This window comes from Primulina huaijiensis, chromosome 3 (genome assembly GCF_012295235.1).
Source record: "Primulina huaijiensis isolate GDHJ02 chromosome 3, ASM1229523v2, whole genome shotgun sequence".
Lineage (NCBI taxonomy): Eukaryota > Viridiplantae > Streptophyta > Magnoliopsida > Lamiales > Gesneriaceae > Primulina > Primulina huaijiensis.
Window position 1 is genome coordinate 26,174,271 of NC_133308.1, and position 12,424 is coordinate 26,186,694.

At 29.5% G+C, this 12,424-nt stretch overlaps 1 protein-coding gene across 2 annotated transcripts; it reads right to left on the bottom strand.

Annotated features, from left to right (window-relative positions):
- Positions 1-2,394: 2,394 nt before the first annotated feature.
- Positions 2,395-10,933, bottom strand: LOC140974125 (receptor-like protein EIX2). Of its 2 annotated transcripts, XR_012174732.1 has the most exons (3): positions 7,919-10,933; positions 7,769-7,839; positions 2,395-2,579 (listed from the first exon to the last, which is right to left on the bottom strand). XR_012174732.1 is itself a non-coding variant. In XM_073437379.1 (2 exons), the coding sequence occupies exons 1-2, from the start codon at positions 10,900-10,902 to the stop codon at positions 7,833-7,835; spliced, it is 2,991 nt and encodes a 996-aa protein (XP_073293480.1). In that variant the 5' UTR covers positions 10,903-10,933; the 3' UTR covers positions 7,682-7,832. The 2 variants fall into 2 exon arrangements, 1 of the variants encoding a protein (XP_073293480.1); XM_073437379.1 differs by lacking the exon at positions 2,395-2,579 and having other exon boundaries at positions 7,682-7,839.
- Between the last annotated feature and the right edge of the window lie 1,491 nt (positions 10,934-12,424).

Sequence of the window (12,424 nt, forward strand, 5' to 3'; positions counted from 1 at the left end):
ATTTATGATTATATGTATTGAAAACTCCGAAAATCGGTGGATTGACTGATGAATCTTTAATATAAATAAATATAATTACTATATATATACATATATACATACATATATATATTTATATATATTAATTTAATCGGGTATTTGGGTCGGGTGTGGGTCGGATTATATCAAACCCGCCTCCATACCCGAACCCGAAAATACCCATACCCGATTACCCAATTATTTAATCGGGTCTAAAAATCCCTCCATACCCTCTTCTATTCGGGTCGGGTATCGGATTCTCCAACGGGTTCGGAAGAAATTGCCATCCCTAGTTATGACTGATTTTTACGAGCGTGTGGATCTCGGCCTTCGGGTCGGGGTGTCCCGCCAAAGATGAGGATCAATTCTGAGGAGTTAAGCAGGAAGATTTATGACTTTGATGAAAAAGTTATGAGCCACGTTTTGCAAAAGAATTTGAAATTTTGAGGAAAATGTTAATTGTTTATGTGTGTATATTAAATGAGTTGAGGTGTTGAGAAAATTATTTTTATATGATTATGTTCGTGTCTATGTTTACAGCATGTTGCTTTTATTTAATATTATTTGTTATCTTCCGAAGTACTTGCTTGATTTTTAGACTCATTAGAGTTCACCGATGCAGGTGAGAAGTCATAGGAGGCGCGAGCTGGCGAAGAAAGACGTGCTGGGATGAGGGAATGCACTTATCCAAGCCTTGACGATTTTTGCAAGAGTTTTTATATTCATATTTATCTAATTTAGTCAATGAAATTTTAATATTGAGTAATTACATTAAAGATTGTCGTAGATGAGTATAAACAATAAACAAATAATTTTTCCCAGTGGAAAAAGTTATCATATATTTTTAATTTTTTAATGAATGATTAAAAATTTTTATATTTAAAATGATATTATTAAAAATTTTCTGTTGGGAAAATTAAAGGTCGCTTGTCCAATTGCATTATGTGTCCCAGGAGTTGAATAAAGTCTTTCTATATAATAATACATGATCGAGAAGACTTGTCTTGTATAGAAGACTTGAGATATGTACAAATAAAATAAGATTCGACTACATTCTTGAGTATGACGAGTGGAATGAAAATGGGTTGTACCTCTATTAAGCATTTATGAATTGGCAAAAACTTGTATGAGACGGTCTCATGGATCGTATTTGTGAGACGAATCTCTTATTTGGGTTATCCATGAAAAAATATTATTTTTTATGCTAAGAGTATTACTTTTTATTGTGAATATGAGTAGGGTTGACCCGCCTCACAGATTATGATCCGTGAGACGGTCTCACATGAGACCTACTCGAATTGAATTTAGGTAAACAGACAAATAAAAAACACACGTAACTGTGAATAGTTCAGTTTAAATCAAATATATATTGTAAATTAGCTTCTTCTTTTTTAAAAAAAAAATTAAATTAAATTATATTTTAATTTTTTTTAGAAATAATTAATTGGAGATGCACGACTCCTACAAAAATCACAGCCAGCACAAATTAGGCCAAATCACCAAATCTTTGTATTTGGATTCAAAGATTTGAGTAGATTGGATTTCAAATCCACACCTCAAATCTATTATGCCCATTTTGTGTAATATTAGAATAAATTATTTAAAATTTCTTATGTTAGCTTATATTTTTTAGCTTTAATTTCAAATCTACTCATCAACCTAATAATTTCAAATCCATAAATTTCAAATACTTTGATTTAAATCATCCCATAAATCAAAATCTATCAATCCAAACGCTGAAATTTCAGTGGAAAGTTTGAAGCCAATATTTTATGAACATGATTTAGAAAAAAGATATTCAATCTTGATACATTCCTATTTATAGATGTGGGGTCCTCAACGCCAATAAATATATACGGTACCCACAGATGTACTGGATAGTCGACATTTATGCAGATATTGTCACGTGTCCTTGTTGTTTTGTCAAAATGTAGTAACTGTCAATTCAAATTCATTGGACACTAGCTGACAGAGGTAACCAACATATCTTCTTTCTTTTATCTTTGCTGACAACTTTACTATAAACTCACAGATAGACCGCTTGTGTTCAGAGAATGTTGACAGACTGGTCTTCGAGTTGATCTGTTCTTTTCGAACAACTTGGTTCAAGTTGTGTTGATGAAAGAACTCTATCAGATCGAAATAGTTGAATAGCTCGATTTGTCCGTTCAGTTTAGTTGGTAACAGCGTATGTTGATCATCTTACTTGTAGTCTTGTTTAGTTCAATTTAATTATCTGCATTAATATAAGCTTGAGTTAGATCAGTTTAGTTTGTGATTCACGAAAACTTATATATAAATTTTGTGTTAACAATATTAGACTCAACTATTATCTATTACCATATGTGAGCGAGAGATTGAGTAGTTAATTTTGGTGTAAATTCTTGTCTCCATTGGACAGTAAAATAGAACCGCAAATAGTTGAATAAACACAAAAACAGCGGAAAGTAAAAATACCAGGAAAACAAAAATATTACGAAACAAAGTAGCTATACGTCTTTGCCAAAAATACCAACCTCAAGACTATGTTTGCTTTCCCTCCTCGATCACATTCTCAATATCTGAAACCGGTTATTAGGAATAGAATCAGCAAGGACGTCCTAAATATATGAATTGTATTAATATGAAACTGATCTAACAACATGAATATTAATAATACTAATTTCAATTTCCATATTTAGTTTAGTGTGTATATATCTATTATCTATTATATTATTATATATAAATATGTGACTTTAAATGTGAATTTTCATTTATGTCCTTATTAATTACTTGTTTTACATTAATTTATTAATTTAAATGTATCTTTTTTTAATTAAATGTGTCTTTTTTTATCTCCTTATTAATTACTTGTTTTACATTAATTAATTAATTTCTTTCTTTAGATGTGTCTTTTTTCCCTCTTTATTCATATTTTAAATATGTGTGATTATTAGTATTTAATTTTTTATATCTAAACATATTATAATATGTTATTTTTTATCCAATGATATCTTTTCATTATGTAAATTAGTATTTGGTTTTTTTGTGTCTACCCACATTATAATATGTTATTTTTAATCCAATGATTTATATTTTTTATTTATCTTTTCATTATGTAAATTAAATTAATTTTTAGAAATAACCCATTATCGAATCGTGAATTTTCTTTGGTGTCTTATTAATTTTTTTTTTGCATGTCCTTGTTAATTTGTCTTTGTGACGTGGACTATAATTCATGCGTTTAAAAAAATATTTTTTGCAAAGGTTTATATTAAAAAATACTTTAATAAAATATGATCAAAAAATTTATTGTGATATAGTTTTTTTACAAAATTTTTTTTAAATCTATTTACTTGTGACCGTTTGCTAGAATTTATGTGTTTAATTAAATTAAAGTATTTTGCAACCGAAATTTTTTTGCTGTTTATATTTATAAATTATTTAAATAAAACACAGTAAAAGATCGTTGTGATTTGAGCCGTCGATTTGGGTTGAGTCTGTCGGTTTGGCATGCACCGCCAAACAGTTTAAGTGAGTTGGGTTGAAATTTTGTCGACTCATTTAATGGTGAGCCTAAATGAGTTCGCAAGAGTTTATATTAAATATCTATATATCTAATATTATCTATTTTCAACCATGAATTCTTGATATAAAATGGAAAATATCATTTTGATTTTAAAATTGTGATGTTAATTTCTTGTCCAAAAATTGTGGGTTGTTGAGACATTTTGGCAGTCACTCAAAATTGAGTGCCAAAGTTGACATTTTTATTGTATTTTTGGATTCCTGACAATATGTTCGTCGACATATTATTTTTAAGTTAGTTTTCTCAGTATTGTGAGGGGTAAATTTTTTTTATTACAATATATAAATATTATCATCTCTTTAAATTAATATTCACTTTCATGTTTGACATGTTATGAGTCTTGGTAAAATGAGGAACAATAAATTCAAGCAAACGAATACACAAAAATCTGAGGTGAAACCAGAATTATATGGTAGCGGGAACTAATATATAAATTTTTTGTGAATTTATCGATGTTAAGATGCGTAACAAATCTTATATCATAATATATAAAATTTCAACCTTATAAATGAAATAAATCAAACATATATGAAATATACAAAATTTCATTACATATACAATCAAGTAATTTATTATAATTGTTTTATTATACAATAATTCTTGTCAAACTCAATGATTGTGGATCTACATCTATTAAATCAGCAAAATAAAGAGCGTGTCAATTAAACTAATTGAGTAACCATATATTCTTGCATTTCCTAATTAATTTTTTATCTTGATAATTTGTTTCATTTAATATTTTAAATTATAAGATACCGTTACTATAACTAAAGACACATTTTTTTTAAATGTTCATAAGGACTCAACCACTAACTCATATGGAAAAACATTTATCTACATACTATATTGAAAATATTCTAATTAATTCAACGCATGTGATGAAAATTTTATAATTAATTAAGAAAAATTCATTTACAACAATCATATTTAATCCTTTTGGACTAACATAATTTATTTCATAAGATATTCATCATAATTATTTATTTGTATGTCAATCTTTAAATCTGAATTATGATGTATATAGTTTTTCTAAAAGTTCTTAAATAATGAAAATATTAACATTTTAAAATATATTAATTTTATTGTATGTGTGCAACACTTCTAATCATGATTATAAAATTTCAATAAAAATTCTAAAAATGAATTAGGTAGAACATAAAAAATTACACAATTAATCAAAAGACATAAATTAAAAACTAATATAAACTACTAATACCGACTTCTAAAGATTGAAGTCGGTGAGAGTGGAGGCCACTATGTACTAAAAAAATAAAAAGCTAATGCTTGAATGAGTCATACTGCAAAGTTAGTGAAGTAAAAATGAAGGACAAAATGAGTTAATAAAAATATTATAACGGGCTAAGTTGAATGAGACTCATATATATAAGTATCTCACTTGGTCTCACCTTATGTTTTGTCATTGTACAAAGTGAAATTTCATGCACTGAAGTGTTCTACATTTTCTTAATTTTTCTCTTGATTTCAAATTTAATTACATCATCTATTGATCTTTAAAGATATATTAGAATTTTTTCTAAACATCTAATCTTAAATGTGATCAATTAAACAAATAATTATTATACTTTGTATACAATAATAAATAGATTAATATATTTGAAGATAGAAAAAGTAATGTATTGAGAAGAATAAAAAAAGAATGTTAGAATTAATACTATAATTATCTAATGTCAATATTAAATTTAACATCCTACATTCGAAAATGTGTTTACTGAGATAAAGATTATGATGATAAAATAAAAATAATAATTTATTTATCATTGTAACGTAATCATAATGTGATCGTTATTCGAAATCAGAAACTGATGTACTTTGACTTTTTAATTAAATTGTATAAACAATTATTTCGTTATTTTTAGTGGATAAACATGTTAAATTTATTAAAATTAAATAGTAGAATTTAATGATGAATATGAATGAATTAATTCAACTTTCAATTTGGGTTTCAGGATTTTGTCAACATGCTATATATATATTTTTTCTGATTTTTCTTTTATAAAATATAAATTTTCAAATAGATGAAAAATGATTTTTTTTTCTCTACTACTTATGTAGAATATCAAGTATATATTCTACTCAAATGTCTTATAAATTCATATGAGTTAGTAAAAGGTTATTTGCATAAACATATTTGTTGGGTACAATAACTGATCATGTTGAGTAGAGTAATTGAAATGTTGCGCTTGAGCTGTTGTACTATTTAAATGATTTGATTTGCACCGTTACCATAATCTATAGTTTTTGATAAAACAGTAAACACTTGAGCCTACAATTGATATGAGAGCCAAGATCGTGACTTTGATTTTCATTGATTGCAATTGGTGCAATTATTAAGAGATAGATTGTTGGGTACAATAATTGTCCACGATGGATAGACGCTTGAGCTGTTGTACGATTTAAATATTTGACTTGCATCCTTAGTATCATTTATAACTTTTGGTAAAGCGACAAACGTTCGATCCTACATTATTTGATTGTAAAGCTAGAAGAAACATGTTGCATCAACTTTTAGTTTTTAATTTGTCCCTTACATGTTACTCGATTTTTAAATTTAGAAGCATTCTACAGTTTTCAAATATTATTATAGATTGAATTATAATTGATCACTTTCAAATTGGATAAATATAGAATAAAACTCATGTAAAATATTAACAAAAACATTTAAACGAAATATTGGATTTGTCAATAATCAAAATAAGAAATAAACAAATTTTGATCCTTGAGTGAGAAATAAGATATTTAAAAAAAGTTATAATTGACACAATGAAATAGTGCACATACATGCATTTATCACTGTATTTTGTAACTAAAATATCAAAAAAAGTTTCCACATATTATTTTTATATCATATTTAAAATAATAATGAATCCTAATTTTTATTATTTTGAGTTGGCCTTTCTTATGAAAAATCATTGTGAATAAATTGAATTTGAAAATTCGTATATCTATGTATAGCATATATTAATATATTAACCTAAGTCTAGATAATAAAAAACTACAAAATGAACTTATTCATCTTCAATGTACACAAATTATATAGTAAATATATATGACAATTAAGACAATGAAGTAGAATATATGTTCACATATAACAAAATATATAGAAAAGAAAAACAATAAATAAAAATATTTTTTTAGATATAAATATATTTTTAATAACTTTTTACAGTGAGTTAGAGAAGATAAAAGAGAAATTTTTTTAACTCTTTTGAGTTACACAAAAAATAGAAATGAAAGAAGTGTTTGTCATACAATGAATTCATTTTCCACATTAAATGTATACTATAAAGTTATATTTACAATTCAAATTTTATAAACGCAATGAATTTTTCTCAAGATAAGGGTACGGAAATGATCTCGTGAAGATATTTAAACAATTAGAAAAATTAAATATGTTAATTTTCTAGAGATAATACCAATATGACATCAGTAATTTAATTGTGCTAATTATATTTATGAGTTAATATGAAATATTAAAATAAGTATAATAAGAGTCAGTAAAAAGATGATTTATTGTCAAAAATACTATTATTATAAATTGCAAATAAATGACAACATTTAATCAATATTTTTTTAAATCAGTCCATCAGTACTTTTATGTGATGATAGAGTGTTATAATAATGTGTAGTTTATATGTTATCAAGTATAAGTGTCTAATAAATTAAAGGTAACTAAGAAAATAAAAACATCCGGTAGAAATTGTTGTCAATTTACATGAAAGAGAATAATAATCAAATAACATTTTAAATAAAATATTGCAGATCATTGATTGTCAAAAAAAAATTGGAATAATTGAATATTGTAATAAAATATATGTATTATTGAGAGAATATGACAAATAACAGAAGAAAACAATATGACAAAAAATATTTAAGAAAATTTTAGTAGTCCAAATCTTGTTTTAAAATTAAAAATATATGTTTTTTCATAATTAGTTACATATGTTAATTAACACGAATTGTTGAAATTTACAATACTATTATCATTATCTTTTGTTGAGTTAACTAATTTTATTTCAAATTCTAATTACTTCAACATATGTTTCCCACGTGCAACGTACGTACATTATTTCTAATATATATATATATATTTATGTAGAGCCGAACTGAAATTTTGGATCCGGAATAACGTGCATGCTAATTAATTAGTATTTTCGCAAGTACCCTTGGATCCACAAGTGCAGTGCAGGCCAAGAATTTTGGTCATTTGGAGCATAAAACTTGTTAATCATAGCCTGCAGAATAATGCACCAATTTAGTCTTACATCATTAGTATCAATATAAATATAAAAAATACAAACTATTTTTGAATACCTCCTCTTAGATAGGCCGCTTTTGAGCTCTCCTCTCATGTATGCAAAGTCTTCAATCGCGTCCACCAACTTGAAATATACAGATCTTGCTGACTTATTGAGTAGTATTACTCCGAAGATCCCACAAAATCCAAAGACAAAACCAAATCCCATACAGATATAAAATCCTACGGTAATCAACTCATCTTCTTCGTGCTTCAAATTGTACGTTACACCGGCATCACCATTAAAGTTTGCATCTTGATGTGTGTTTGCATTTTCGTTGGGGCAAGATTTATTGAGTTCAAGACGTCCACAAAGACCAGGATTCCCAGTATAGGAAGATCCACCAAATTTCAGAGGCGGAATTCTACCCGACAAGTTGTTGTATGTCAAGTCTAAGATTCCAAGAAAGTTCAATTCGGAAAGGCTGGCCGGAACACCACCGGAGAGGTGGTTTCTTGAAAGATCTAAGGAATCCAAGTATTTCAAGAGACCAATGTTTGCAGGAATTTGTCCACTTAAACTGTTTCTTGAAAGATTCAACGAATTTAGGCCAAGAAGTTTTGTGATTTCAGATGGGATATCACCAATTAAGGCATTGCTCGACAAATCAATGAGTTCGACAAATATATTATGATTTACGTAGATGATCGTCTGTCCTTTCCACATGAAAAAGGCAGCATCTTGTAAGGTATAGTACAGTGAGGGAGTACCCACTATATTTGAAAAATTCTGCTTGGATCCGGGTCCAGCGGTCATGGCAGTAAGATTATCTAAGCATTTTGGTATAACTCCGGATATCTTGTTCAAAGAAAGGTCTAGCACTTGGATAATTTGTAGGTTGCAAATGCTGGAAGGTATTATCCCACGAAACTCGTTGAAACGTAGGCTTAGAACAATCATTGAAAGCAACTCATCTCCTATCCAGGTAGGTATGATACCTGTTAGCCTATTTTCTCCAAGATCGACAAATTGTAACCCAGTGCAGCTTCTCAAAGATGTAGGGATTTCACCTGAGAAACTGTTATTTCTCAAATTCAACAAAGATAGCAATGGTAACGAGCCAAATGAGCTTGGGATTGTTCCAGAGAAATTGTTGTTGGCCAAATTAAGAAATATTATCCGAGTAGAGTTGGCGAAACAGTTCGGTAGATGACCGAAAAATAGATTATTTGAGAGGTCGATCAGTATCCACTCTTCACTTTGGCACAAAAATGTTGCTTCACCCGTAATTTTATTTCTTGACAGATCTAATATCATTCCAGATACTCTGTCATGTATAGGAGACGACTTATAACTTGAAAGGTTGAAAATAGAGAATCCAATCTTAGGGAAGACGCCATGAATTTGATTATTCGATAAATTCAGACGTATCGGCCTGGAAGCTAAATCACCAATCCAATTAGGAATCGTGTCAACAATTTGAGAAGATGAGAAATCAATGTAATCCAAAATGTTCTGGTTTCGAAGCCATTGCGGAAATCGTGGCCCTACTTTACAGTTGGAGAGCCTTATGAGTATTAGTTGAAAAGGAGGAATCCAATGTGAGCTACAATTTACTGTCAACAGTGGGTTAAAAGACAAGTCAAGCATTCGTAGACGAGATAGATTGATCAAATGAGATTCTGTAACTATGCCTTCGAAGTTATTTGAAGCCAGATCTAAAACCTTCATCTCTGAAAGGGATCCAATGTTTTCATTCAAAGCTCCATTGAACATATTGTCTGCGAGAAACAATCTTTCGAGGAGCGGATAAATTGTAAGATCGGGCAGTTCACCTGTGAAACTGTTTGATGACAAATCTAGACGAGTAAGACATGGGATATTTGGGTAGTCCTTGGTAATGGATCCATTCAACTTATTCCCCCCGAGTACTAGCACATTCAAGGATGAGAACTTTGAAAAATCAGGCAATGAACCAGTTATCATATTATTACTCAAATCCAGATGCTTCAAATTCTTTTCTACGGACCCCGAAAAGTTGCTCATTATCTCAGAAAGTGGCATCATAAAACTGTTCCAGGAAAAATCCAAGTATATTAAATTGCTCATATTTCCGAAGAATTTAGGAATCCCACCTTCAAGGCTATTATCAGAGAGATCAAGATGCTCAAGAAAGATCTGGTTTCTAAAAGCATAAGCAAGAACGAAAATATTGTTAAATGAGAAATCAATGGAGGTTAGGCTTGTGCTGAAGTTCAAGAAAAACGAAAACGTGGAAGATGAGATGCCGGGATTCATCGACAAGTCGAGGGTAGAAAGACGAACAGAAGAATTGATAGACGGGAGAGAAGAAGGGAGGATGCCTTGAAGTCCACAGTTTGCCAAGCGTAATTCTTTTATAGATGTTGATTTACTAATTGCATGTAACCAATTGGATGCTTTGCCGAGCTCGACAACACTGAGGTCGAGATATTCCAGTGAACCAAGATGAGCGACCCAACCAAGATTTTCACTAAAGAGCCCCGAATTCGAACTAAAATCAAGATATATCAACTGGGAAAGGTTTCCAATACTTTGTGGGATTTGTCTGCTTAAATTAGCATACGAAAGATTAAGATACTGTAATTTCTCTAATGAACCGATGAACTCCGGGATGTTTGAATACTCAAAATCATTGAAACTCAGATCAAGGTAAGTCAAGTGCTTCAATTCTAGTAACGAAGAGCTGATCTTACCTCTGAGAGGGGTAACACTCTGTCCATCATGTTGATAGATTCCTGGTGGAGCACTCAGACTCAATTGTGTGACATGTTTAGTTACGTTTTCACACCGAACACCTCTCCATTTGCAGCACTCCATTCGATTTCTTCCGGCACCCCAGGAAGAGAGTCTGCCACTTTCATCAACAAGCTCGTCTTTCAACTTGAGAAGAACTTGTCTCTCCCTCTCAAAGCATCTGATGTTTCCAGACGAATGCTGCCCGAAAACACTTCCCAAGCACGCTAAGACAAGAATAGTTAATACAAGAAAATGAGTTAAGATTCTATTTAGAGTACCCATGGTGTTTTTTTTTTTTAATGGTCGTACTACTCAATTCAATATATATACGAGGAAGACGCCATTTTATTTTAGATAAAATTATTTAATATAATAAATAAAAATGAAAATTATATTTTTTAATAAATTCATATTAATCATATATATAAAGTTGACATGTTTTCACGTGTTTATTTTAAATAATTTATTTTCGTTATATCATTTTGTTTATTATTTGTCTCCTTATCTTTAAGTTCTTAATAAATATAAATATTTTTTCATTATATTTAATATCAATAGTGTACTTTTTTTGTCGTAAATGAAATGTTGATAATATATTTATGCATATCTTGATCGAACTTCTAATACATTATATATGACAATAGCGATTTTCTGTTAAATCTAGTTGATCGAGCTTTTTCATCACAATAATTTATAACAATTGAATATCTTTAAACAAAATATTATTGCAAGTGTACATGTCAAGTTTTAATAACAAGTACGGATATCGTACAACTGAAGTTGATATATTACAAATCTGTCTCAAGAACAATTCTTTAGTAACTTTAACAAAAATTTGAATAAATTAATAAAATAAATTGAAATTTAAAAAGATGAAACAAATGCAATATAAATAATTTAAATTGAAATAATAAATAAACAATTGTTAGAATCTCGGTTATTGCACATACCATTTAATCTTCTATAATGATTGAATTTCAATTCTTAAGCAATGCTTTTGAAATAATTCATTATTTTATCAATATACGATGTCGAGTTTTATTGAACTAATTTAACAACATGCAATGACCAAGTGTCCTTTTGTTATTTAATAATTTTCATGTTCGCAATATTGATTTTGATGCAACAAAACTTGTTATTTTGTCTCTAACAAGTTTACCTAAGCGCGCAGAGAGCTGAAACTGATCTGGCTTTGAACTGATCAGTTCTCGAGCCAAAACTGAAGCTATCGAGACGCAAACTGAAAGTGCCAATTGTTTGCCCAAAACTGAACCAATCCAATTGATATATTGAAGATCAATTCAACTGAATCAGTGAAATCAGTCCAGCTGACGAGCCAACTGATTTCATCACACCAGTTCAAAACCAGTCGAAGACCAATTCGAAGACTAGTTCAGCTGACCAGTTCAGAGCGTCAGTTTGGAGCAGACCGGTTCACATATCGTAGCAAGATTCCAGCTTTGCACAAGGGTCACAACAATTGTCCGATAAAAGGAAAATAATGAATGTTGCTGCAGAGTTTAAAGTCAATACTTTCCAAAATGGCTGTCAAAAGTACAGACACAAATTTTGAGGAACGGATTCAAACTGCAATGAACATAATTGATGAGTCTTGATGTACGGTCACATTGCCCCTATATATACAAGATCAAGACCATCAACAATAGTGTGGCAAAAAAAGTGTGTGTGTGTATCAGCAATCATAAAAGATACAAAGATATACACAGAGGGCACTCTTAAAAGATATATCAGCTTACAAGAAGCTATCAGCCCAGATTTGAAGAAACACTTTATAGTGTTATCA